Here is a 26267-nt window from a genome sequence, read left to right as displayed (position 1 = left end):
CGCTTGATAGCTTAATTTAGGATAAATCCAGAGTCGCCGTTGATTCTAGTGGCTAGCAGCTACTTGGATTAAGTGGGCCTAAGTGGACTTTTACCATGTGAGCAATGTTTCAACATTGAAAACATAATTTGTGTTCACTGTTTTGTGAGCCCTTAAAACTGTTACGTCACCACTGAGCGCTTATTTAGAGAGAAGCAGACGATTATTTACATGGGTAATTGTGGTAGGAGGCATTGTGCCACCATTTATCTTCCTCTCTGAAACGCAAACAAAGAACCAAATGTGCAAAAACACTTTCTGCCAGACTGTCCAGGAAAACAAGGCATTTTCACAATTCAAAAAGATACAATTTCTTTTAACTGATCAAATATTTCAGTTTCCCCCCCCAACATTTCACTTTTCGTGAGAGATTTCCTCTCAATGGAAATGTTGTGTAGCTGTCACACAGACTGCGGTTAAATACATCAGATATGTATCTGGTTTGAGGTCAAGCATGTAGGCTGGGCTTGGATTACAAGAACAATTTGTGATCCTTATTTAGGTTAAAATTGGTCTAAAAAGTCAGAGTTTGGGTATTTTCGCATAGAGTGTGAACGGAGCTCAAGATCATATGCATCCAACTGGATCCTGGCCTGTTAACTTCGGCTTCCAAGTCCAGCTAATGCTAATCTGAATTTATAACAAATGAAAACGACAAATAAGTTACTTACTTCAGGTAACATATTAACTACTTCTAACCTTTTCACGTAACCTCGCTTGAGAAACCAAGAACTATCTCACTTTTGCAGCGAGCCTTGGAGAATCGCATGCGGTTCCTCGTGTGCATGTAAACATCTGGATCGGTGTGAATATCTTCTGATTTGCATTGGCACCTAAAGCGGTCAAGAGAGACGTCTCGACTGATAAGATGTGGCCTACTTATAACCTTAAAACAGAAATTCAAGCTCTTGTTTACGACGGCTCTTATTTTGTGAGATTGAATGTGTCTGTTGCTTTCCGTCTATATTAAAGCAATGGAGAGGGGGGGGAAAAAGACAGAATTCATATATAAAAGTAATTCTGGTAAAACTTCAAATTTCATTTCAATGAGCTAAGTGATTCAGTCACTTAGCTTTAAAAAACATAGTTGTCAAGAAGAAGAAGAAGAAGAAGGAAATTTCGGATAAATCTTTTTTTTTTTTTAACCCAAACAGGTCCTAAGTTGTTTAACTGACTTGACACAACTCAGCTGAAATTATTTTAAATGGGATCCCTTCTCTTTCTGAGGGGGGGCAGGGGGGGGATGGGGTTTAGTATTGGGAAGTTGGGGAAAGAGGGGGAGCAATATAGGGTCACAAGCAGAACTGAAAAAAAAGGGGGGGGGGTCAATTTTTCCTTTCTCTCCAAGGCTTTAGGAAAGAAAGGGAAGGAAACCAGAGTAAAACAGAATGAGAGAGAGAGAGAGAGAGAGAGAGAGAGAGAGACAGAGAGAGAGAGAGGCCCTAACCAACCGAGGCGAGATGGATGACTGTCGGGGGGGAGGGACTGGAGCAAGAGCGCTGCTTATTGGTAGGCTGCGGTCTCGCAGTGGATGGATTGACTTTGCTCGGGTCGAATTACACCATTTGCCGTGCATTAGTTTGTTTTTCTCCCAGCCAGGAGAAGTTGATTCACTACGACGCGCACGAGAGATTTTCTGTTCTCTGGATTACCAAAAGCGGCGCGTAAAAAGGATACATATATACATATATATAAATATACATATAAGCCGTTTCAGATGAGGTGAGTCCCTTGCAGATGATACGTGGATGTACTTTTTTTGTTGCGCCACAAACTGTACGGTGAAAGTCGAAGAGGGAGGAAAACTAGAGAGAAGTCTTTTCATAGGAAAACAAATATATTCCCTCTGAAAGGGGCGCTGTGCTGATCTGTAAAAAAAAAAAAAAAAAGAGATAGAGAGAAAACTGAGAGGAATAGTTGGACCCTGGACTGTTTTTATTTCAAGCCAGAGTCCGCTCGTTATTTATTTCTAGGTGACAAAATGAATCTGCTCAGCTCGGACGCTTCTTCCCACTGGGTGTTGGAGAAAGATGGGACCACGTTTGAATTGTTTACCCTGATATGTGCTCGCAACTTTTAATAAGACAGCTAAATAAGTGAAACCGGTTGGTGCAGACATGCAACTTGGATTGCTTTATATAAACAGACAAAGTGATTAGTTTGCGATAAACGTCGGTGGAGGGGAGCTGCTCCTGCGCGCTGCTCTTTCCAAATCGATTCGTGCAAATAAAGTCAGAAAGCTGGATAGTAAGGAGACCATCGTTCCTGTTTATGCCCTTCCTCACTGGTTTCCAAAGTTAATAGTAGTGGAAGGGGCTGGTGTATTGGTGTACGGAGAGGGAGAGAGAGACACACAACACACAGAGAGAGAGGGAGAGGGAGGGGATGGTGGTATAGTGGGGGCTGTGTGGTCGTGGCAGAGCTTTGAAGATCACTCATCAGAGCGCAAGGGGGGCCCGGGGAACGGAGACCGAGCCCGAGTGAGAGTCAGAATGCTCCTGCGTGCGGAGAGCGGAGCTGGAAAATCACAGAGCGCATCTGGATGAAGGAGGGACAAAAAAGAAAAGAAAAAAAAAAGTGGGGTTCCGGATGGAGCTTAAAACAACAGGAATATCACAGGCTGGGCTTTTCCTCGCATATGGATTATCAAAGGATTATAACGTTCAGTCGGAATATCTCATTCATGCGTGAATTTGGCTGCTCAAGGTAGGTGACATGTGGGATTTTCTTAAGGATAAACTGTCTAATTTCCTGCGTTTTGAGACCGAAGCTGTGTGCGATCATCAAGGCGCACCTTAAATTTCAACCTGGTCGGTTTACTGCTCTCTTTGTTTTTATATCCAAAAAGCTAATCAATGGCTGGAATGTCCATGAAATTAAAGTATTTCTCGTTGATGACTGACTGTGGAAAAAGGGCGACATCCCGTTGGAGCTGTGCGTAAAATTCGTATATTCCAACGTTTATTTTATTTTATTTTTTTACAAACATCCATATTTGCTGCTACTAGAATGAATCAAACTGCTGATGAATTGTTGAGTAAAATTATGAAAGTGTTTTCTCTTATGTGTATGTCTTAAAATCAACTTCTGGTGGCGGTGCACATGACTGGAGGGGTCGGTAAAGAGTGGGCTGTTAAACAATAAGAGGAGATGGGCGGACAGTTACCAGGAAGGTGGTTCCTTTTCTGATGCCTCTGCTATTTTTAAAGCATCCTAGTTTTTTTTTTTTTTTTTTTAAGCCATCTTGACGTTGAATAGTAAACAGCAGAAGCGCTGCTAACCTTTCTGCAGGCAGAGAGGGGGCATGGAAGCCCAGCTCTGGGCATGAATAAAGCGCAATGGAGGCAGTTTAAAAAAAAAAAAAACGCAGCCCCATCACCGTTGTCCCCCGAGTCTTTGTTGTTCTTTTGTATGAGTCCTACATGTGGACTAAAAGGGCTATGAAAGGATTTACCACGGACAAAACTCGAATGCCTTCATGCTACGGTCTGCACAATACATGCATTAGAGCAGGGGCTGGAGCCTGGATTCTGTAGTCAGGACAGGGGTGAAACATCCTCATGCAAAGTTGGAAAATTTGGAGTGAAAGAAGAAGTATGCGGATTGGGATTTCAGGGAGAGTTCTGGAGTAATTCCACAATCTGCTGTGGTAGAGAAAGTGGGCAAATTTGATGAAAAAAAAAAAAAAAAAGCAACAGGAGGTGCTTGTGTTGTTTTTTTTTTCTCCACATAATTTTATTTATTCTTTAACAAATGCACACAGCTACTCCTAAACTAACTTGATGTTTCTTTCTTTTTCCCAATGAATGCTTAAGCCTGATGATAGTTGACTCATGATCTAAATGCTGGTTCCATATTTGCCAAATAATCTCGCACTCTCCTTTAGAAATACATCTAAATCCCCCAAAGTCTAAAGGACCTGAACTCCTGCCACAGAGATCACAGAGCTTAGCTCATGCTGTAATTACAAACTGCATGTAATGGAGGAACACCACACCATGGGCCAGATGAAACATCAGAACAAGCCCTGATTTTTTACTTTTATTTTTTATTTTTTTCCACCTTTTTCGGACAGCAAAGCTGGTCTGTGTGTCCCGCTTTCGCCTGGCTGGACACAGGGTCAGAGCTCGGTGACCAGAACGACCACCGTTAACCTCCTCTACAGCCGGCCGTAACCCCGGAACAGCCGCCATTAAACCATACAGTGACCACTTTTTACCCCTTTATGGTTTCCCCAAAATGCTGATCGCTGATTGCTTGGGCTAAATAGACAGAGTGGTAAAAGCTTGACCATGTGTGCAACATTTGGCTCCAGTTTGTTTGTTTAGTGATCAGAAACATCCAATAAACATGGATCCACAGGCCGGAGGGGGGGGGGGAGGTGCGGTTCCATTGTGTTGTATTGCCCAAAGCCCCCTTTTGTTTCTTCGTCGCACCTGCAACGTAAGGCTTTTGTGCAGAACCACCGCTGAGAGCAGCCTTTTCTCCTGTTTCACTCCCCTGCTCGTCGAGCTGCGGAGGAAAAGTTTGGAAGCATGCGTTCAAGGAAGCAGAAAACTTCCCTTTATGCCAGATCTCTGAAGCAACAAGTCCGACCAAGCCCGTCAGACGTAATCCTGGCACAAGTAGCTGGCAGTTAGGAGTGCTATGCTTATTATTGAAGTGGGAAGGGAACAGATTTCATTTCTGTGTGTGTTTGGTAGCTGCTCTAATCATCTGGCAGACACAGCCTTCCAGTGGAGCTGCATCTGGATTAATTTCACCGAGCCAAGTAGGAGAGCACCAAAAACCGCGTTACACCATGTACACAGCTTTAGGCCTGAAAGTCACGCATGCTTGCATGTGTTTTTAAACATGCACAGGGCAGAGAAATGCCTGAAACCCCACTCCTCAGTTATCCGACTTCCTGCGTTAGGTTCACAGCTTGCGTTGTGCGAGATGACAAGTCGAGGAGCCCCCTGAGCAGCAGCCATTGTTCCGCCGGGATTTACATCCACGACGCAAGTTCACACACAATTTAGGAAATCTCATGCACTGCTGTTTGACACTCTTTCTTACGATCCCCAATCCCTCCAAGAAGGACCTCCTTGCAAGAAAAAGAAAAAAAAAAAAACAATTTCCATCCAGTGTCACAATGGAGGTGAGGTTACATGTGCCAGTGAAAACACAGCTAAGAGGAGGATAAGTGTTAATCTGTCGCGTTAAGCTTGGAACATTAAAGCTTGGAGCTGCAACCACCATAACTGGGCTAGAGACCCAAGTCACCCACTGTCAGTCGGAACAGAAATCCAGCAGATCCCTTCCCCCCTCTCTGGTTCCCCCTGCCCATGTATAACACCGTGGACCGGAGCCAGCGGCGTCGGCAGTGAAAGTGCCTGGTTGTAGGACACTGAAAAGCCTGTAATAACAGAGGCAGAGCGAGGCAGCGCTGAATGGCACTGAGTTGCGTGACAAGCCGAGCGTCTCCAGACTTGTTGAGGCGTTGTGTGTGCACGCACGCATGCACCTACGTGCACACAGCCCCGTGCACACACTGGAGGGGAGGAACCAGAGAGCGCGAAGGCAACTGAAAACAAAACTGGGCCTCATAAGAGAATAAGAAGTAATTTTAGATCGCTGACCTTACACTAAAGTTTCTATAGAAAGCTCCTTCAGAGCTCGGTGGCGGTAGCCGTGCAAGGAAGATTATATCCGAGTGTCACCCTGGAGTGTTTTCCTCCTGGATGGTTTAGTAAAAAAATAAAAAACAAACAAAACAAAAAAAACTGGAATGTTTTTGATGAGGCAACGGAGAGGAGCACTGCAAATGTTTTTGACAAGTGAAGAAATGATCTACCTGCGAACACCGCCAAGTTTGGGATATGTGTACAGCCTGCAGCTTTCATGAAAGCACCATAAAGTAGAACTGCACAGCTCAGTTTATTTACTTTTCATAGCTCTCCTGCTTTTTCCCCCCCACCACTGTTGAGCATTTGGTATCTATTCCTGTCCCAAGCTTCTCTTCGAAACTCAGCAGTTTATTGCACGAGATTTTAAAATAGCACAATTCTCGGTGCAAGAGTGCATCCAAAGAAGGTGGTTAAAAAAAAAAAGAATGATGTGATGCTTTTAAGGAACACCAGCAGGCTTTTTTTTCTTTTATTTTAAACAGAGCAGCAACATCGCTTCTCCTTCTGATTAAGATCCTAACAGGTGCTCAGCCTAGATCTCTGTGAAAATAACCCTCTGGTCCCAGAAATCTTTCAATTTCTGCTGAGACATCAAACCCCTAATTTAACTATTATGTGGACTGATGAAGCTTAAGCATCATCTCGTACAGGCATTACATTACTCGGAGTTAATGACACTGCTCTTTCAAAGGCCTCAGTATCCCACAGAGCGCTGAATAGCCATGATTACACACTGCTCATGACTAAAACACATGGGCTTTACTCTGATTCCAGCTAACAACCCTTCCCTTTGATCAGCGAGCAGTAACTGTTTAGATCAACACAGGATTAGGGTGAAAAAAAGCAGCATGTTTTATATCAACGTGTTGGCATAAAGGCCGTCTTTATGCATTCTGCACGCTCAGATGATGCTCCTTCTCTGACTTTACAGTCTAATTTGGCACCTGACAACCATGTGCTGTAGGTTTTTCCAATACCTGAAGAATTACTCCGGCCGCGCCGGCATCAAATATGTGATTCTGTTTGACAAGTTGAACCAATCACATTTCGGTTTACAATGTCTTCACATTGCTACAGTGATTAGGGTGAGGGCTATAGATTAGTCTTTTCTGGCCGCTGATCAGCCATGTTTCCTGTGTGGATCAATCAAAGTGCTAATGGCTTGGCAGGGCCGCGCACACAGACAGCACTGGAGCAGGTGTGCTTTGGGGCTAATTGAAAAATGAGTCGATACTTTCTCTGTGTGTGTGTGTGTGTGTGTGTGTGGGTTCCTATTTGTGCGTCCAACACAGCCCTTGCACTCTAGCATTTGAAAGTGCGATTATGCCTCGTGTATGTGTCTGGGTATCTCAGTGTGCTCCAAGCTAATCCATCCCCCTGCCTGTGTGACGTCTCTCAGTAAATTGTTTATATCCGCTCAGGCTTTACCTCCATGAATAATTTGTTTGCCTTATAAATATTTGAATGTACACCAGTCATTAATATGCACAGACACAGTCTGTCCCTAAAGTACTCCTTCACACGCCGACTTACACATTAAACCCCCCGCCACGCCCACGATAAATTATTGCCGCTGCAGCCGTCGGCATATCATATCTCCAATCAGACACTGTGCAAACCATTATCTCCTAAAATTACAACCGTGTCAAAACAACTGTACACATGTCGCAGTGCAGACGCAAAGTGAGGGAATCACTGCGCTGCGATAAAAAATAGAGCAGGCCAGCTCTACGGAAAGGCCGGAGTGACACCTGCCAGCAGAGCTCTGATAAAACTCTGCTAAGGTCAGAGCAGAGGCTGCGCTACCAGCGGTGATGAAGCGCCAATGCGCTGATTAGTGCTGGGCCCGGCCAAGTAAAACCAATCAGAGCACAGATGTACGGCGACAGCAGGCGTCCCTCGCAGGGGTGGACTTCCGCCGTCTCCAAACACACACCGAGAAGCCCCCGCCACTCTATTTGGCTGACCTTCCTTTTAGAGAGCAGATGCAGCGAGAGGTTGGGGGAGGAAAGTGGCCAAGCCTCGCCATCGACAGCCCAGTCATCAATAAATCAGAGGCAACGTTAAGTGTGCATCATTACGTCACAGCTGAACTTTTTTTTTTTTAATACATTCGCTTGCTTTTCACACGCATCTCGTAGGACCGGAGTTGACGTCACCTTTGAGCCGTAGCACGAAATCCATCAACATCCAAGGAAACAACAAACCTGCATTTTTCTCCATGTCTCCAGGTAACATCTCCAGCAGTGTGCAACAGGAAGCGTCGTCCGTGAGCAGCCATGGGCCAGGGAGCTGCGCTTCTGCTCAGCAAGCTTCTGCTGTTGCTGGCAGCCTCACGCACTCTCCTCGCAGTCAGCTTCCCGGAGGACATCGTGCCCCTCGACGTCGTTGACGCGCACTGTGAGTGGACAAACACGCACAAAACACTCTCCCACCCCACCCCCCCAGCCTCTCATTTCATTTACTACACCGAATTAACACAAAACGCACAGAGGCCCATCCATTTCGCCGTGTCAGCAGTTCGCACTCCACGGCGCCACATTCATAAAATCACTCTGCTGCACGGCCAGTGGTAGCGTTGGGAAGATTTCATTTCCATTTCCGCTACGCACTGGAACAACGGAGCAAAAAATCGCTGACATGAGCAGCCTCCACCCAACACAGGAAACTAATGACATACAAGGTTTGATTGTTGAGAACGTACACAACAGTGCAATGGTGATTTGCAGTGTGTCTTAAGTACAAGCCTGTGTATCAAGTTTATTTTAATCAGAGCAGTCACGTTAACGTATGAGTGAGATTTATTCCGACATGCGTGTGATTTCTCTGCAGTTACTCGGAGGTACCCTGTGTTCAGAGGCAGGCCCTCTGTCAACGACTCCCAGCATCGCCTCGACTTTCAGCTGATGACCAAAATACAGGACACGCTATTTATCGCTGGCAGGTATATTTAACGCACACACACACACACACCTACACACACACACACACACACACACACGTTTGCCATCTCGTTCTGTCGTCTTTCCCTTTCTCACATCCCCCCACATCAATATACTCAGTCACTGCTTGGCACGTAAACACAAGCATACGGGTGAAAAAGCTCTTAGTGTTATTGGATCTGTGGCTTCCAGCCCTGCATCTGATGTATGTGGCTGGTATTGATTCAGTGAAGGCGTCCATCACGCCCACCTGACGTGCTTTCAGGGGGGGTTTCTTGGCATCCTTACATGTCTTTTTTTTTTTTGTATTTATGGCCAGCGGAATTAATGTTACTGCTAGCACTAATATTGCTGCTCGAAATTGCTTTGACATCAACAGTATGAAAAGTCTCTCTAAAGTCCCTGCAGCCACCATCACATGGTGCTTTATTGTCAGGTGTGATCCTATTCCTGCCAGTTTGTGCCCTCAGTTAAAAAAAAATGAATCGGAAATATGTCGTCCGAGGGCTGATCAATCGTCAAACGAATTAAAATAAATCAAGAGCAATCAAAGCGAGCCCTAATTGTTGCCTGTCTCTATTTCTTCAGAGCCATTTCAATGTTCTGTTTACATTTGCAGATAACATGCTGGAATGCATTTTTTCACCTCCTTATGCTAAGGAAACCGTTGACCATATTGATCTGTTTTCTGTGTTGGAATGGCTTTTACTAACCTTTTCAAATTATAATTCATTGATTATCTACTTGTATCTACCCTCCGTTGCCTCAGCTTGTACAGACCACCTTAAAAAAGCCACCAGCATTTGAGCTAACTCATCGAACCCTTGGTAATATTCATGCAGAGAGAGCATTCAGGATATTCAGACAGGTAATCCTGAATATGAAGGTTCCCCTTTATGCCGATGATGTCTTGCTCGTTATTTAAAATCCCCATTTTTCTTTGACCTTTGTGTTTTCGACATTGAGTCATGGCGGTGTACATCCAGCTCAGCAGGTGTAGGTAAAATATGTTGTAGACATATGCTGCCCACATTGACCTTCTGTCTGCCAAGAGAGACATTATGGTCTCTGTTGGCACGCCATTATCAACAGAACACAGTGGATAAAGTAATGATTAAAGTAAACAATGGTTCTCAATGAGCAAGACACAGATAATCAGAGCATTTTGAAGTTGTTCAGTTCTAGTTTATCATCCATCATTTACTAAGGCAAACTCATTCTTCGGGTGAGACCATTTGCACAGTTACATTGGGTGGTACGATTGTTAAAGGTGTCATTTTGACATGATTAAGTTATCAATAGGATGCTCCAAAATAAAAACCGCTCAGCTCCTTCAATGTACAGTGAATGGTTGGACAGGCAAAATATTTGCCATTATATGTGGAGGCATGTTTATGCAGCATGGACTGTACAAAATATACAAGCGATGTTTTTCCAACACATCAAACAATCAATGTTTTTTTTTTTAGCCAAACCACAAAGTGGCAGTTTGTGGTCCAGTTGGGGATGATTTTAACTAACATTAACAACTAACATTAATTTTGTTTTATTCCACTTAAAGATCAATTTCTGTGCTTTGCTACCAAAGGTTACACCTTCAACAATATGGAGCAAACCGGAAATATATATTAAGACTTGTGAGGTTTCAAATGTGTGAATATATCTACCATTTTATTTTGTGTTTTGTTTTTCCCCACCTGGTATCAGTTTGGAGGATTTCTGGGACTAGGTTCTGAATCTGTAATTTTGTTTTAAAATTAAAATAAGGGTGGGTGTGAAAAAATGTTTCATACCGGATATTAATTTTTCTGTATTCTGTCAGGATATTTACTTAGAACATGACTTAAAATGAATATTGTCTACCAATTGGACAATTGGAGATCACATTGGTTTGGTGTGGGGGTTGTAATCAGTCATGAGGAAACAACTGACCACAATGCAAATTAGAACTGCAGTCAATGAGATCAGGGTTATTATTGTGCTTTGTTCACACTGCAATTTTCAACGATGACAAAGACCTACTTCAGTATTTTTCTTTTTTTAAAAAGCTAACACTTATCCTGATACCCTGTGGGTTTTAGTTTGAGGTTACAAAAGAAGGTTTTTTTTTTTTGTAGTTGTAATACCTAAATGAGAATAGAGAAAATGGTAACGTAAACTGGGTTACAAATTGGTGAAGTTACGAATTGACCCTCAGAAAAATTGCAAAAAAAAAAAGAAGATTTAAACTGCCATTTGAACCTCTAAGTGTTTTCCTTGTTGTTCTGACTGCAGCGTGCGCGTGACGTTGTTGTGTGTTTGCAGGGATCAGGTGTACCTCGTCAGTCTGAGAGAATCCTACAGGAATGAGATCATTTCTTACCGGGTAAGATTCCCGCCACAAGCTGCTTTCTCAATGCACAAACTCTGAAAGGGCTCCTCAGAAAATACTGAGCAATTTATCACAAACCAGACAGGTTGTAAAATGAGAGTGGAAAAACGGAGGTGGGGGGGAGAGAGAGGGAGGCTGTATCTGAGTGCAAGTCTGTGCATTTTGTTTGACATGCACATGTCTAATACACTGTGTGTGTCTTTACAGAAGTTAACATGGCGGTCGGGCCAAGGTGACAGAGAGATGTGTGCTGTGAAGGGAAAACATAGAGTAAGTATGGAGAACAAACAAGGGACTTGACAAAGTGTCCACTGTGAGGAAAGAAGCGGGTGGATTTTTATTATGTGTGTGTGTGTGTGTGTGTGTGTGTGTGTGTGTGTTTCCAGGACGAGTGCCACAACTTTATTAAAGTGCTGGTTCCCAGAAATGATGACCTGGTGTTCATCTGTGGCACCAATGGCTTCAACCCCATGTGCAGATACTACAGGGTCAGTGGACCAGGGCGATTTCAGCTTTTCTTTTTTTGAAACGCGCTCAGCCGCACAAATTTGACTGATTTATGCAGCCACTTAGATGTGGCCGTGTTTCCGCTGAGTCTCCTCTGATGTGTGGGTGATCTCTGTGTTTCCTTCAGCTGGATAACCTCGAGTTTGACGGGGAAGAGATCAATGGTTTGGCGCGGTGCCCGTTCGACGCCAAGCAAACCAACGTGGCCCTGTTCGCTGGTACGGGTCGAACACACGCGCCCGCCCGCGCGCGGATATGTAGTCTTGCAGGAGAACAACTGATGCGTTTTTACTTATGTTCTCATTATCACCTCTGTGTCTTTGCCACGGTAAAACTTGCCTGCAGCGATAACAACTCAGCCAATTAAGTGTTGTAAAAGGAAAAAGCAGCGAGAAGCAGTGGTATCTGTTCTTTCTACTCTTTGTGACCGTTTTATGCATTTGTTTTTGGCTTCCTAGAGGGAAAGTTGTATTCTGCAACAGTCGCCGACTTCCAGGCCAGTGATTCTGTCATCTACCGTAGTATGGGTGACGGATCAGCACTGAGAACCATCAAATACGACTCCAAATGGCTGAAAGGTGAGCAAATGGCCCTTTCTGTGCTTTCCAATTGGACAGAGCAGTACAGATGGATGTCAGCCAATTAGAATAAAGTAAAAAAAAGTTCAATTTAACACATGTGGATTCCTTCACACAGTGGCTGAACATTTCAAGCCTTCATTTCTATTCACTTTGACGATTGCATCTTACACCTTACATTAAAGCCAGAAAAAAATAACCTTAATACAAAAATGTCAGTCCACTAGATGGTTTGTCGGCTGCTGGAAACCAAAATGGCAGATGATCAACTTTTGACTCTGCTGAGTTGTTAAGGAGAGTCACTTTGTTGGCATCTGTAAAAAATGTACTCTGATTTTAAAATTGGTCTTTGGACGACAAGATTCCAGTTATCCATTTAATGTACTGATTTGAACTTGAAATGCAAATGAGACCATATTTTTAGCTGAGGTTTCTTGCACGCCAAGCTTTTTCACTAATCTACTTTCCACACATGCTTGTTTTATGAAGTCCTCTACAAGTCCATTTCACAATTTACGACACAGTTACCAGAAATCTCATTGTGTAGCCAATGCATGAGGAGGTTTATTAACCCGCCATGAGGACGAGCAGATTCGTCTCCTGGTTGATCATGTTTGGTTGGGCTCCATAAAGTGCCGTTTCTCTGATCAACCAGAAAGATGTAAAAACTCCTCGTGTAAAAACTGAACTGGACTGTATGAATAAAAATCAAATTCTAAACTAAATCCCTTAAAGGGAAGGTGATTCATGTCACTGGCTGATTTTCAACCAAGTCTTGAGAATATTGTTGCAGAGGAGGAAACATTTCCAGCAGAACTATAGTACCGTATCATTTAATAATAATAATAAAAAAAGCCATCCGTCACTCTGAATCCTTGTCTGGAAATACATGCATCTACCTGCCAAAAAAAACGAAATGCCCACGGTGCCTTAGCATGTACGTACGTGACTGTCAGAGCTGTTTTTGGAGTGATAGAGAGCTTTCCTGCCTTGCCAAGCTTCACGGAAATATGGCCTGTTCTCTCCCAGGCAATCTAGGTCACCCCTGTCATATACGGCCTTGTACAAATCTCTGAAATATTCAACATGCACAGCAGTGGTGACGGTGCAGAAATACACTTTAACTCTCTGCCTGCGTCTCCTCCCCCCCTTTCTCTCCCTCTCCCTCTACCCCTCAGAACCTCATTTCCTGCATGCAGCCGAGTTTGGAAATTACGTGTACTTTTTCTACCGGGAGATCGCCGTGGAACACAGCAATCTGGGAAAGGTAAGACAAGTGCAACCTCTGATCTAAACACCATGGATGTTCCTCCAAAACACAGCATGCAGGATTTCCCTGCTTTAGTGGATGGGTTAGAATTGCTGCGATAAATGAGCCGTAGTGGTGATGGGAAGACGGCTATAAACCACATCCCAGCTCATAGGGAAATTTCGACATCCAGCGTTTACTGGGAATGGCTTCCAAATGTAAGGCCATTACACAGTAAAAGGATTTACCCGCTACAGGCTTCGTATTTTGTATCTCCCTCACACTCCAACAAACACAGTCATGTAACGGGAATTAGGACGGTCCACGTTCAAGACCAGCTTTCCGTTTGACCACACCTCACCCTGGGTTGGGCCACAGGAAGCCAGCGTCTTCCATCAGCCACTAGCTACTAAATATTTTACCTCTACTAATGCTGGGGTGACACCTGGCTTCTGATGGAGGTTTGCACTGGTGAATTATTAAAAGCGTCTAAGCCGACTGCTTCATGTACCTCATATGTCCTCTCTGTCCCTGTAATATGTGCAATCAGACGCACTTTCGCACAATGCTGCAGAGAGTTAAACATTTTCTTTTTGCGTTTGTTTCATTCGGGGCGAACAATCTCCTCACACGGAGTTAAATACGAGTTGTGTGTGTGTGTTAAGTGATTTGTGCCGAGTTGCTGCAGGATGGAGTTATTTATTATTCAAGAACCTGAAGTGTTTTTAGTGACACTCACGGAGATGCCTTCCTCTTCCGCTCGCCTCAGTCCTCTCTCCAACCGTCTTTTATCGCCCCCCTTCTTCCCCTCCCCGCAGGTTGTTTATTCCCGAGTGGCCCGGATCTGCAAAAATGACGTCGGCGGGTCGCAGCGAGTGCTGGAGAAGCACTGGACCTCTTTCGTGAAGGCGAGGCTGAACTGCTCTGTGCCGGGGGAGTCCTTCTTCTACTTCGACGTGCTTCAGTCCATCACCGACATCATCGACGTCAACGGCGTTCCCTCCGTGGTGGGCGTTTTCACCACACAGATGAACAGGTGAGCCACAGAGGGAGGATTCTTGGGACGCGCGCGTCTTCAAATATCCCTATTCACTGGTGTCGTATCCCTTCCGCAGCATTCCGGGGTCAGCGGTGTGTGCCTTCTCCATGACCGACATAGAGAAAGTGTTCATGGGCCGGTTCAAGGAGCAGAAGACCCCCGACTCTGTGTGGACACCGTTTCCAGAGGAGAAGCTGCCAAAACCTCGGTTAGAATCTTAACTCGAGGCAATACGGCGACCGCTCGATACACAATCCCAACAGGGAACGGGCATGCACAGTAAAGTGGTTAAAGCGCATTATGAGTTACTGAACTCTTTTTTTTTTTTAGCAGCAGCTGTTAACCACCTCAATTTTCCTCTTTCTTAATCCTTCTTTGTCATGGTTAAACCCAGTGAAATCAAATCTTTTTCACAAGCCAGGTTATTAGCTTTGACCCAGCACACACACTTGCCATCTGCTGGTGATTAAATTATTAATTTGGCATAATTAAATGCATTGAATATTTAGCTAGCTTAGTGTTGGCACTTATATCGGCAGCCATGCCCTGCGTCCAAAACACAAAGTCCGCGCTGCAACTCATTACTCCTGTAAATCATTGATGAGGGATAATCATGCATATGTATATTTTATGTTTCCAGCTGAGGCCTTTTCCATACCCCAAAAGACACCTGCTACTCCCCCCGCCCCCTCCCTAAACTGTCCCAGCGCTTTTCATTCATTTCATTGAATGTTATAATTGCTCCTTGGTGTTTGACGGTATAGGCCCGATCTTTGACCTTTTGCCCTCTGTGCGTGCGCACTCTCCATATCTTAGGCCTGGGAGTTGTGCAGGTCACGGTCCGGCTGCGTCCTTTAAGAGCTCTGTGGAGTTTCCAGACGACACCCTGCAGTTCATCAAGTCCCACCCTCTTATGGACACAGCTGTGCCTTCGATTGGGGACGAGCCTTGGTTCACCAAAACACGTGTCCGGTAAGCATACATGGGAAAAACATCTGTCGATGGAAACACAAGACCTGACGCACAAATTTATGGGTGTATGTGTCAGCATGATTTGCAGTACTGTTCCAAGTTTTTTATGTCATTACTGACATGTTTATATGTCACTTTGGTGGATACAGGCTTCCTTTGACCTGTTTGAAACCTAAAATGGTTTTCTAGTTTGTTTTTTTTCTTCCTTTTTTTTTACGCCGTCCATTTTATAACTATTTTTAGAGGGAACCAACGGTTTCTAAATCAAAAAGAAAAACAATGGTTATCTATGTACATAACAGTCTCGCATTAGGATAAACTATGTGTAGTTTAGATGGCTGTGGGAAAAGAACGTGCCTCTTTAGCAAGGCAGGTTTGTGTTGACCTTCATTAGTAATGGACATATGCTCACCAAAATATCTATACTGAAAAGCAATATTTTCAAAATCTAAAACAACCTGAACTGTCATGAACACGGGACAGACATGAAACATGCACAAAAAACAAACTTTAAACAAAGTTTATCCAACGTGTTTTACAGTTTACATTTTTTATTTACAAATACGGGGGAGTTAATAAAATCGCGGTTCTATTTGAAAGCTAAACAAAATAATCACTTAGATAAAAGATGACACCTGTGCGTTTTAATTGGGCTGTACCCACCTTTGGTGGTATAAATGACGGGTCCATATAGAGGCAGGGATGTGGGATGTGACACTTCTGTTTGCCTTAAATGTTTCCCACTGTAGATCTTTGGTTCACTCCCAAATAGGTAGACGTTTTACAATTTCTGGGAAAGCTGCATTCAGCTGAAGTTCCTCATGTTTAAATATCAGTATAAGTAAGCAGTCATGGACTAGACAGACAGTGAATTATGAAGACATTTTGTTGGCTTGAGAGCTACTGCTTCGCCTTGTATTTTGATTCTTAGCATTTGACTTTCTGGCATTTGAAAGTTTGGATTAAACCTACAGAGTTGAAGGTGAATATTATTTAGATGTATAATAATTTCCCTGATGTTTCTCTGCTACTCATGAAGGTACCGACTAACAGCGCTGGCTGTAGACGGCCAAGCAGGACCCCACAAGAACTACACGGTGGTCTTCATCGGCGCCGAGTCGGGGGTCGTCCTTAAGGTCTTGGCGAAGACTTCCCTTCTCTCCCTGAATGAGAGTCTGTTGCTGGAGGAGATCGATGTCTTCAACAGGGCCAAGTAGGTCTACATTAACCTCCTTCCATCTCTGCATTTGCTTTTCCTCCTCTGTTTCTCTTCCCCTTTGTATCTTTCGGTTGGTGAGTCAGCAACTCTCAAAATAAAAGCGCCCGGCACACATGGCAGCATCTGCCTGCCTCCTTTCTCCACAATTGCAGTGCAACTGATTATTTATCTGTCGAAGCGTCAGATGTTAAAGATTAAACCGCTGTTAGGCTTGGAGAAAAAGTTACACCTTGAGTGTCTCCATCTACTGTCACTGAGAGGATTGAGTTTGCTGACAGGTTTCTGTCGTCTCCTTCTAGGTGCCCGTCCAACCGCGAGGATGACAAGCGTGTCCTCTCGCTTCATGTGGACAATAACACACACAGCCTTTACGTTGCCTTTTCAAGCTGTGTCATCCGTATTCCCCTGAGTCGCTGTGAAAGGCACTCCTCCTGCCAAAAGTAAGCGAGACCGTACTCACTGCATGGGGTTGTACTGTCGCTCATCGGTGTTTGACCTTATTCGAGGCGTTTTTCACGTAAACATCATAAAGGGCATCACGGCGGTTTGACCTGAGGCGGCCGTATGGTTAATGTTCAGTCAGTCACAAATGATAACGATGTTCTTTCCATAATCATTAAGCCAGTTTTTGACTGTGTTTGTGCGCCAGGTCATGCATTGCATCGAGAGATCCTTACTGTGGCTGGAAGCCTCATGGAGCCTGTGAGAGGATACAGCCAGGTGTTTTGTGAGTTCAAGCTCCGGTTGCCAAAAAAAAAACATACCAAACATGAGAAAACAAGACTGCATGAGGCGTTTGCAACTTTTTAAATAACAGCCAAGTTTTTCCCTTTGTGTTTTCAGGAAAGGATACGAACAGGATGTTGAATATGGAAATACCACTCACCTTGGAGACTGTCAAGGTACGACTCCCATCCCCATGCCGTGCCATTGATCCTGCAACGCGGACAAACACATTCAGTTCTGCTCACTCTTACACACACACTGTACACAAATGAAACACAAACCCATCTCTGCATACACCATAAGCCTGCACACTCACAACCAGTAACCACTCCAGTAACTTTGCCCCTTACATGTATTCGCAGTATTAACACACACATCTACATACAGTACATGGCCACCTGTAACTATGGGTGCTTGCAAGGCCCACACATGGACATGTACAATTGAAAGGTCATGCTTAGCTCATGCAAATGACGGAAGTCTTATTTTATTTTATGAGCCGGCAATTATAAGCCTAAGGAATCTACACTTAAATGAAATTTTCTCCTCATGTGTATTGGCTAAACATGACCAAGACTGAACCTCAGTATTGATCAGAACCAGAGGGCATCCAGTCAGAATAAAATATATATATATAAAAAAAAACACTGCTAGGAAGCTAAATATATTAGTTGTCAAAGCAGGTTTTACACGTTCAGTTTTATTTTTTACCTCTGAATTCCCTTATAATGATTTCTTGTCCTTTTAATTCTTTTTAGTGTTTTTGGGCACTACCTCAGCGCCAGATTACAAATCATTTGGCGACCCTACCTCTGGTTAGTTTGATCTTTTACTCAACTGGTTTCTTTCCTCGAGTTCAGCATTTCCCACCCTTATTCTTTCCATCCTTGCTACTTTTCATCTCTTGTTCCAAAACAACTACTGAATGCTAACACTTCATTTTTCACCGTCACAAACAAAGTAGACCACATAGGTGCTCTAACCACAGCACAGAACCACTCATAGCATCACTCCCTTTCCTGATTCATCCATCTTCTCTTATGCATGCCGACCGCTCAGCTCTTAGCATCCGTAATGTTGTGTACGAACTCCTCTGGACACTTGAATCCAATATTTTTCTTCTTGTTTAGAATATTCAATGATGCACTGTTTTGGCTCTGTAAATGTTTTTTGTTTTGTTCTGTTTTTTTTTTTTTGTTTTTTTTTTTCTTTTTTTTTCCTCTCAAATGCTCTGGTCATGCCTACTAATTGGGATAACAGTATGCTTTACACTCCTGCACAATTTGTTAACCGTTTGTTTGTCACCACAGACATGGCGTTTTCATCTGCACCAGTCACTGTCCAACCCAGTGGGCCCATACAGCCCCCAGTACTCATACCCAGTCAAAGCCCCAGCTCAGGGCCTCGTCCAGAGCTCTACGGCTCAGGCTTTGTGCTACAGGATGACCCAGCCACATCCCATTCTTTAAACTCTCTCCCAGGGGGGCCAGAGGGTAAGGCTCCTAGGGAGGCCAAACACGCTGTGTTAAAGCTGGTCTATTAGTTACCAGCAAGAAGCGTCTTTCATATCTATTGGCAACCTTGGTAGAGATACCTCGAAAGCCTTAAAAGTGCCTTAGCTTTTAGATAGGAAACTTTTAATTTGACTACATTTATTCAGTATTATCAAATTACTGTTTTTGCTGAATACCCAGTGTCACATCTTACACAAAAATCCTATTAAATAAATGTTTTTTTGTGTATTATGTGTATGTATATAAATATATGCATATATGTTGGGTTCATGAATATGTCTATTCTTAAATAAAGAATGTTAAAAAGTAAATAAATGTAACCAAATCAGTTGTCTTTATTTATACTTTTATTGAGTGGATAATAAAATTTAGAAGTATTTAAAGGGTAATCCACGACCTGGGGTATAAATATTACATGACACACAACCCCTTTTTTCTCAGACATTTTTCTGAATGGAACGTACACGAGAGTGTCTTTAAAGCCAGGCAAATTTGTGTTGAGCTTAATAAGTCAGCAAATGGCTATAAAAGATATTCATCTAAACTTATCTAAATCCACAGTTAGAGCAATATTTCAACTAGAAAAAGGCTGAAAAACATACAAAATCTAAACCCTCCTGTTTGAATACTGCAAAAAACAAGAACAGCATATGTCTCAGCAAATGTCTCCATAACATGTTTCCATGTTTTTTTGCTGTTTTCGTTGTCTTTACCCGGGGTGCCAATAATTGTGGAGAGTACTTGATGCACAGAATTTGTACATTATTTGTGTTGCTTTTGTCTGTTATAGTTGTGTCACCACTTTCATTTTCTTTGTTTCTTGTCAAGTTATTTACTTCCTATCATCTCCGCTATCCTTCATTGTTGTCTGTTTTAAGACCTTCTTTGTTTGTTTGTTTCTATCCTTTTTTTTCTAGAAATCTTTTAGCTAGCTTTAGTGACAGTTTATCCTGGCTGGTAGATAATTGACTGGGCCTCCTGTGCCACACCACTGCTGTGGCTGTACAGTGGATGACTAACCCCCTTCCGTGTCTGTGGTTACTAACAAACCTTGTGTAGAGCAGAAGCTTCCTGAATGCTCTGAATGCAAACATTGCATCTCTATTCTCCAACCAAGATCCTGCTGCAAAAAAAAAAAAAAAAAAAAAAAGTCAATTTGGCACCATCTCAGATAAGAGAGCACTCTTTTTCCTGTTGATGCTTAGAAGCATGATCGCCTCTTGTCGAATGCTGGTCAAGTCAACTCTTTTGAACTAATCATTCCTGTAGATGGTGAAATGGATGCGGGTACAGAGCAGTGGCTGCCAAATTTCACCATATGTGTCCTTTATCTGTGCTTTACTAGTTTCAAGAATTTGAAAGTAGTTGACTTGCATGTAGGTGCTTTATATGGGAGAAGCGTAAAAGTGAAAAATCCAGCATGATTTTTTTTTTACACACAAACATTTCTTCTGGTATATGGTGAAGTATGTGTCATTCAATAACCCCAATGGCAAGTGTATTCGTTGAGGTGTTAACCATTGTATCACTGTATTGTAGGTGTATGGGATATCCGTACTGGTGACAGTAACCAGATGGTCCACATGAACATCCTCATCACCTGCGTCTTCGCTGCTTTTCTGATGGGGGCTCTCCTGGCTGGGCTGATCGTTTTCTGCTATCGAGACTCTGTCCTTCGTAAACCAAGGCATGTCCACAAGGACATGGAGTCTGCACCGTCCTGCTCTGACTCAACTGGGAGTTTTGTCAAGCTCAATGGCTTATTTGACAGCCCTGTAAAGGTACAACCAGAAAAAGTAATTTATCCTTCAACATGTTTTGGCAACAAGTACCTAAAAGTTAAGCAAAGCTGTGTCTTATCTTACTGTGTTTCCTTTCCTTTTATGTTCTTAGGAATACCAAACCAACATCGATTCTCCAAAGCTGTTCACCAATCTGCTGAGCAATGGTAAAGACTTGAGTACGCCCAATGGTGACACCAAGACAATGATTCTGCGGGATGGCTGTCAGCCCCCAGAACTGGCTGCTCTACCCACTCCAGAGTCCACTCCTGTACTTCAGCAGAAAAGCCTGCAGCCCATCAAGAACCAGTGGGAAAAGGCTCATGGAAAGGTCAGCGGGCCCCGTAAGGAAGCCAACCCATCAGCAAAGAGTCCACAGTTTCTTTCTTCTTCACCTGCACCTGCGAATACAAGTTCCAACCACCCTCACATTGCCCTGGGACACTCCCACATCCCCAGTGCAGTTGTGCTGCCCAATGCTACACATGACCACCCTAACCTTGACCATGGCGATGAAACTTTGCCACATTCTTCTGAAAAGCAACTGAAGATTTCAGATTGTAAAGGAAACAGGAAAGATCAGAAGAGGTCTGTGGATGCCAGGAATACCCTGAATGACCTTTTAAAACATCTTAATGACTCTGTGGCCAACCCAAAGGCCATTCTTCAAGAAGAATCAGGGCCTCGCCCAAGGCCTCATCTCATGCTGGAGCCAATGGAGGAGCTGACTGAAGTACCCCCAGCTGTGCCCAGCCGTGAAGCTTCCTTGTACTCTCCCTCCTCCTCTCTACCAAGGCACAGCCCCACTAAAAGGGTCGATGTGCCCCTGCCCTCCACTCCCACTACACCCACAGGAAGCCTAAGCATGGGTGGGACCCTTGAGAGGCAAAGAGGAGGTTACCAACTCCACCGGAGTGCCTCTCACAGGCAGTCCTTATCGACCTCACCAAATGGAGTAACCATGGGGGTGTCTGTGTCTCGCCAGCACAGTATGAACATAGGGGGATACATGCCCCCAACACCCCCTTCTAGACTTGACTCTCATGGTGCAATGGTGGCACCGGGGATGCACTCGCCCCACACACCTTCTGTTTCTCGACAGAGCAGCTACAGTGGGCATGGCTCGCTTCCCCGAACAGGGCTTAAAAGGACCCCATCATTAAAGCCAGATGTGCCCCCAAAACCCCATGGGTTTCCTCCACAGACTCCACAGATGCGAGTGGTCAACAAGTACAGTTATTAACATGGACAACCATGGACATTTCTAAGCAGGCTCTTGGTCTGTATAGCTTTGTGCTCAAGGGCTTGGGGTGTCTGGATGGGATAAGGCCTTGTGTGTGTTTGTGTATCAACTTGAGGTGTTTCAATGTTCTTCAAATGGCATGTGCATTACACTTGCACTGGAAAGGGGAAACACCACATGGCCAAAGAAACCTACTGGGCCTCCCTCCAACCCCAACTGCTTCCCTGCACCCAGTAGCCACATGGAAATGAATAGCAAACAATGGTGAATTTGCTGCTCACCATTGTTCCTGGGTTTTGGTGCCACCTGTTCCAATGTAAGGTACAAGGTTTAGGGCATCCTCAACAGGCCAGTCTGGCACACGTGCGTGGGCAAAAGTGGTAGAATACTTGAAGAATGGTTCTCAATTGTCACTGCCCTTGAGCACTGTTTTCCCACTAATGTGAACTGATCAGAGGAGAGGTAGGCAATGACTATGGTTGTGATATGCCTGGGGAAATAAAGAAAGTTAATATTCATTGTGTGCGTTCTGCTTTAGCAACTAAATTGAGTAACAGGCAAGGCGAAAAAGGATGTGAATGCTTGAATGTGTCTCGGTCGACCAGAGAAGCAGCTTTCTGAAAAAGTAGCGCATATATTTGGTCTTGAGTTTCCACATGCCAGTGAAAGCACCTTAAGATGTGTTGAGGACTTGAGTCACTGTCTTTTATTCCAACATTATAATCTGAATCGAGGATGCATCCATTTTTGTGTCACACACTAATGATCAAATGGTTGGGTCGGGCTGAAGTTGCTTATGTTGGGTGTGTGCTGAAAGCAGGGACTCTGTTACTCACTGGGAAATCTGACTTCTTGACATTTGCTGCTATGGGTTTTAGACAGAACATTCGTCATTAATGCATTGTTTCCTCAACCAATGCTAGGACAGCTGATATGGGCGTGGACACTTGCTTGTTGTGTCTGAGTATGTGTGTTATACTGTAAACAGAGGTGGAAAAGTACAGATCAACAACACACTGTCGAGACTAGAACATTGGACAGAATGTTTTTCTCCAGGACTGAAATGTATCCTTTTCTTAATTGCCCATGTCAAGGAGTTCTACTAGTCTCCTCTCATTAGTAGTAGTATTAAAAATACATAATATCGCCCCGCTTTTGAAATACTTTTAAACGTTATTTTCAAGTGTTTCTTGTCCCTCATTAAATGTACCACTGTGAAAGTAGCAAAGGAATTTTATACAATGTTGACATTTCAGCCTATTTCTGTTCTCTTAGACTTCTGCCCCCTAATAACACAAGGCTGCCAGGAGTTTGCCCCTGCAATAAACCTAAAGAAGAAAAACAAATCTGAACTCAGTACAGTGCAACAACATAATATTCTTGTCATGTGCTCCACAGCCTGGGTTTCTGGTGCAGGTTTTTTCTGCAGAAGGCCAGGGTACAATCAACTCAACATTCACTAATGTGTCCAAATAAGTCATGCTGGGAATGACAAGGTCCTGTATATACTTAAATAATATAAATAAAGGGTATAAATATTTTTAGGCAACTGAACCTGAATCTGTGCATTGTGTGCCTTATCAACAAAACAAATTAGTACAGTATGTATTGTTGGCAATGTCAATTGGTTCTCTGTATGTGTCACATGTTCTGCAAATGTTTTTATACAAGCAATTTGAAATTTAGCAGGATGTGTGTCAAAAAAAAAAGTTTCTAACTAATTCCACTTGGGAGTTTAAGTCCCCCGCGAAGGACGGTGAAAAATACTTATTGGGTTCAAATCATTTATTCCCTTTTACTGCCAGTGTTGCGAAGATTTGTGATATTCCATGACAAAAAGTGGTGCCATGCAGTGAATGTACTTTCATAACTACGGGATGCAGGGGCAGTCAAGACATTGCACTGTTGAGTGGAAGGCTTAACGCAGCCCGTCCTGCTCGCAGCCAATGTATTAACACAGTATTCAAATGTTCAGATGAAAGCTGTCCCTTGGCATAGCCGGCAGTGGTGCAGATTCCGTAATTCCCGAGACGTGTTGGGAAGGGGATTGTTTCTGTTTGCCAGAAAGGACGATTTGGGGGGATCATTTCTTGTAGCAGTGGGTACATGATTTGGGTGACTTTTGCAGTCTTTTTTTTTTTTTTTTTTTTTTTTTTGAGTGTCAGTTGCCTGTTTAGCCCAAAGCCACGTTTTGTTTACAAGTGATGATTGTATGTAGAGGCTTTCTGCCCGACATCTAACCAGTGTTTATGCTCTGTTTTCTACTCAACACATGCACACTGACATCACAGACATGCACTCATCAAACACTGCTCTACTGCCTTGTACATTGCAATATGACCTGGGTCTTTTCGTTGCAATCCAAACTGAAGCCTTTATATTTCAGTCAGACTTTAATGTATGTGCAGATGAAACATTATCTCACGTATGTTTGTTTTAAATACTGTGCATAATGGCTATGCACAGCCAGCTGTATATTTTATCTCCAGAGTATTTGGGCGTGTAGATATGTTGTAAAGTTGTACTGTGAATGTGTAAATAATGTTTTTTTTTTTTTGTTTGTTTCATGTTTGTTTTGTTTTGTTTTTTTTAACACGGCACGTATAGTTGAAATAAAATATTACTGCACAGAAATTGTTTCTCTGTGTTGTTTTTCAGCCAACAGAATTAAAAATAAAAATTGCGTTTATTAAAAAAAAATAAATACCAATAATGCATCTGATCCTTAAGAGTCTGACATGGGAACCGTAATGTGTATCGGTTTGTTACTGCATGAAAATGAGAGACTGGTGCTTTGTCTCAGTTGGTTTCTGCGAGCCAATCAGGACACACGAGTGAGGAACGATTAAAAGCCTATTTTTAGATGTTGGCTGTTTTGATATTTGAGGTCAGCACAGAGTCGGCCACACAACACAGCATGTGGGAAATACTCCAAAGTAATATGTTCTTCTACTCCCCAAACATCTGGACAAACTACTTCTTAGGGCCTAAGATCTAAGCCCCAAAATGAGTTGTGGAGGAACAGCGGTCATTTCAGATGCATGTTCTGATATTAAACAGGCATGATTTTACAGAGTTAATAAGAAGACCTCTGAACAGTCATAAAAAAAAGAGCAAGATGAGTGAATGATGATTATTTTTCCATGCATCCACACTGAGTGAATTGAAAATTATCCAACTGTCCTCGTTAACTTACTTATCTAAGAATATATTTATACACACCGACATTTAGTACACAGACATATCTGCATCAATTCAAACATCTGCATGTAATTGTTCATAAGTGATCTGACACACAGGAGTAAAGTGCTGCCGTACTGAGGAGACACTGAATGAAGTCTCATTTCTCGCAACCCTCCAACACTCACACAGATTTTATAACTATGTTTACTTTTGTGTCAAAGAAAGAATCAAAATCTGTGTACACCTTAAAAATCACACAAAACTTAAAGCCCTATCCAAGATAACTGCTATGATATTAGTCAAAAACAAAAGGCTTTTTCTGACGAGTGGATGCAAATGTGGTGTAGAAGATAAATCGCACAGGAGTATCGTTCGTATTTTCCTTCAGTGTGGAGCAGTAAGCTTCACCACTCAGAGGTGAACACATCTATTGTTGAAACAAAATCTCCAAAATGTTGAGAGCAGGTTAGTGTGCTCTGTGAAATAATTATACTTATAGAAAACCTGAAATATTTAAAACACCTCATAACTTAAGAACATTTTTTTATTTTAAAACGAGAGACTACTTAATGTTGTGGTGATTAAGACTAAATCTAAAGGTAGATCTCCAGTTTGCTTCCCTGAAATTTCCGCCAAAAATTAACTAACCTTAAACCCTCCCTTAAATCCTCTCTTGAACTATTTGTTGTCTGGACTTTTACTGCCAGTGTCATTTATGTAAACTAATAGATGCCAAGACTTTTGTTTCTCTGTCTTCCTCATTATGGTTGTTGGAGAGCATAATGAGGACGAAGGAAAAAAAATAAAAATACTCCCCGGATGAAAATGGAACGACATGATTTTCAGCAATTAAATTATAACCGATAATAATAATTTCACAGCAATTGACAGTGAAACTGATACAGAGTGACTGTATAGTCTGTGCAAAGGTTTGAATGAAAATGACAGTCGGAATTACAGCAACCTGATTCTTGACTTACCGCCTGGATTCTGAATTCTTTACAGCAATTATGCTCTGAAACCAAACAAGAATCCCTTCATAAACAGAAGGAACATGCTACCTTATCACGTTTGTATTAAATTAGGCTGGACATGTCACTAAATGGTTGTGCATATGCAGCGTGCCCGGTCTGCTTCAATATCAACACCTGCTAACAATCTGTTTTCTTTTTAGTTTGTTTCTCTTTGATATGTGTAATCATTGAACTGAACCCGTTAATAAAGCTTTGATTGAC

At 43.0% G+C, this 26267-nt stretch overlaps 1 protein-coding gene across 6 annotated transcripts; it reads left to right on the top strand.

Moving 5' to 3' along the window:
- Positions 1–1520: 1520 nt before the first annotated feature.
- On the top strand, positions 1521–24483 carry sema6d (semaphorin 6D). Of its 6 annotated transcripts, none has more exons than XM_014996440.2 (20): positions 1521–1761; positions 7940–8108; positions 8541–8652; positions 10955–11015; positions 11229–11291; positions 11408–11509; positions 11656–11746; positions 11987–12106; positions 13285–13373; positions 14174–14391; positions 14471–14602; positions 15211–15366; positions 16406–16579; positions 16885–17025; positions 17235–17312; positions 17429–17487; positions 18070–18126; positions 18622–18804; positions 20365–20621; positions 20719–24483. In XM_014996440.2, exons 2-20 carry the CDS (start codon positions 7988–7990, stop codon positions 21847–21849), a joined length of 3345 nt encoding a protein of 1114 aa, XP_014851926.2. In that variant the 5' UTR covers positions 1521–1761; positions 7940–7987; the 3' UTR covers positions 21850–24483. The 6 variants fall into 6 exon arrangements, with proteins under 6 accessions (XP_014851926.2, XP_014851925.2, XP_014851928.2 ...); XM_014996439.2 differs by having other exon boundaries at positions 1521–2745; XM_014996441.2 differs by having other exon boundaries at positions 1522–2745; positions 20365–20606.
- The last annotated feature ends 1784 nt before the right edge of the window (positions 24484–26267 follow it).

The sequence above is a fragment of the Poecilia mexicana genome, unplaced genomic scaffold (genome assembly GCF_051168715.1).
Source record: "Poecilia mexicana isolate PSO_F unplaced genomic scaffold, ASM5116871v1 scaffold_3, whole genome shotgun sequence".
Taxonomy (NCBI): domain Eukaryota; kingdom Metazoa; phylum Chordata; class Actinopteri; order Cyprinodontiformes; family Poeciliidae; genus Poecilia; species Poecilia mexicana.
The sequence above is the reverse complement of the archived record's forward strand: the minus strand, read 5'-3'. Positions and strand labels throughout refer to the sequence as shown.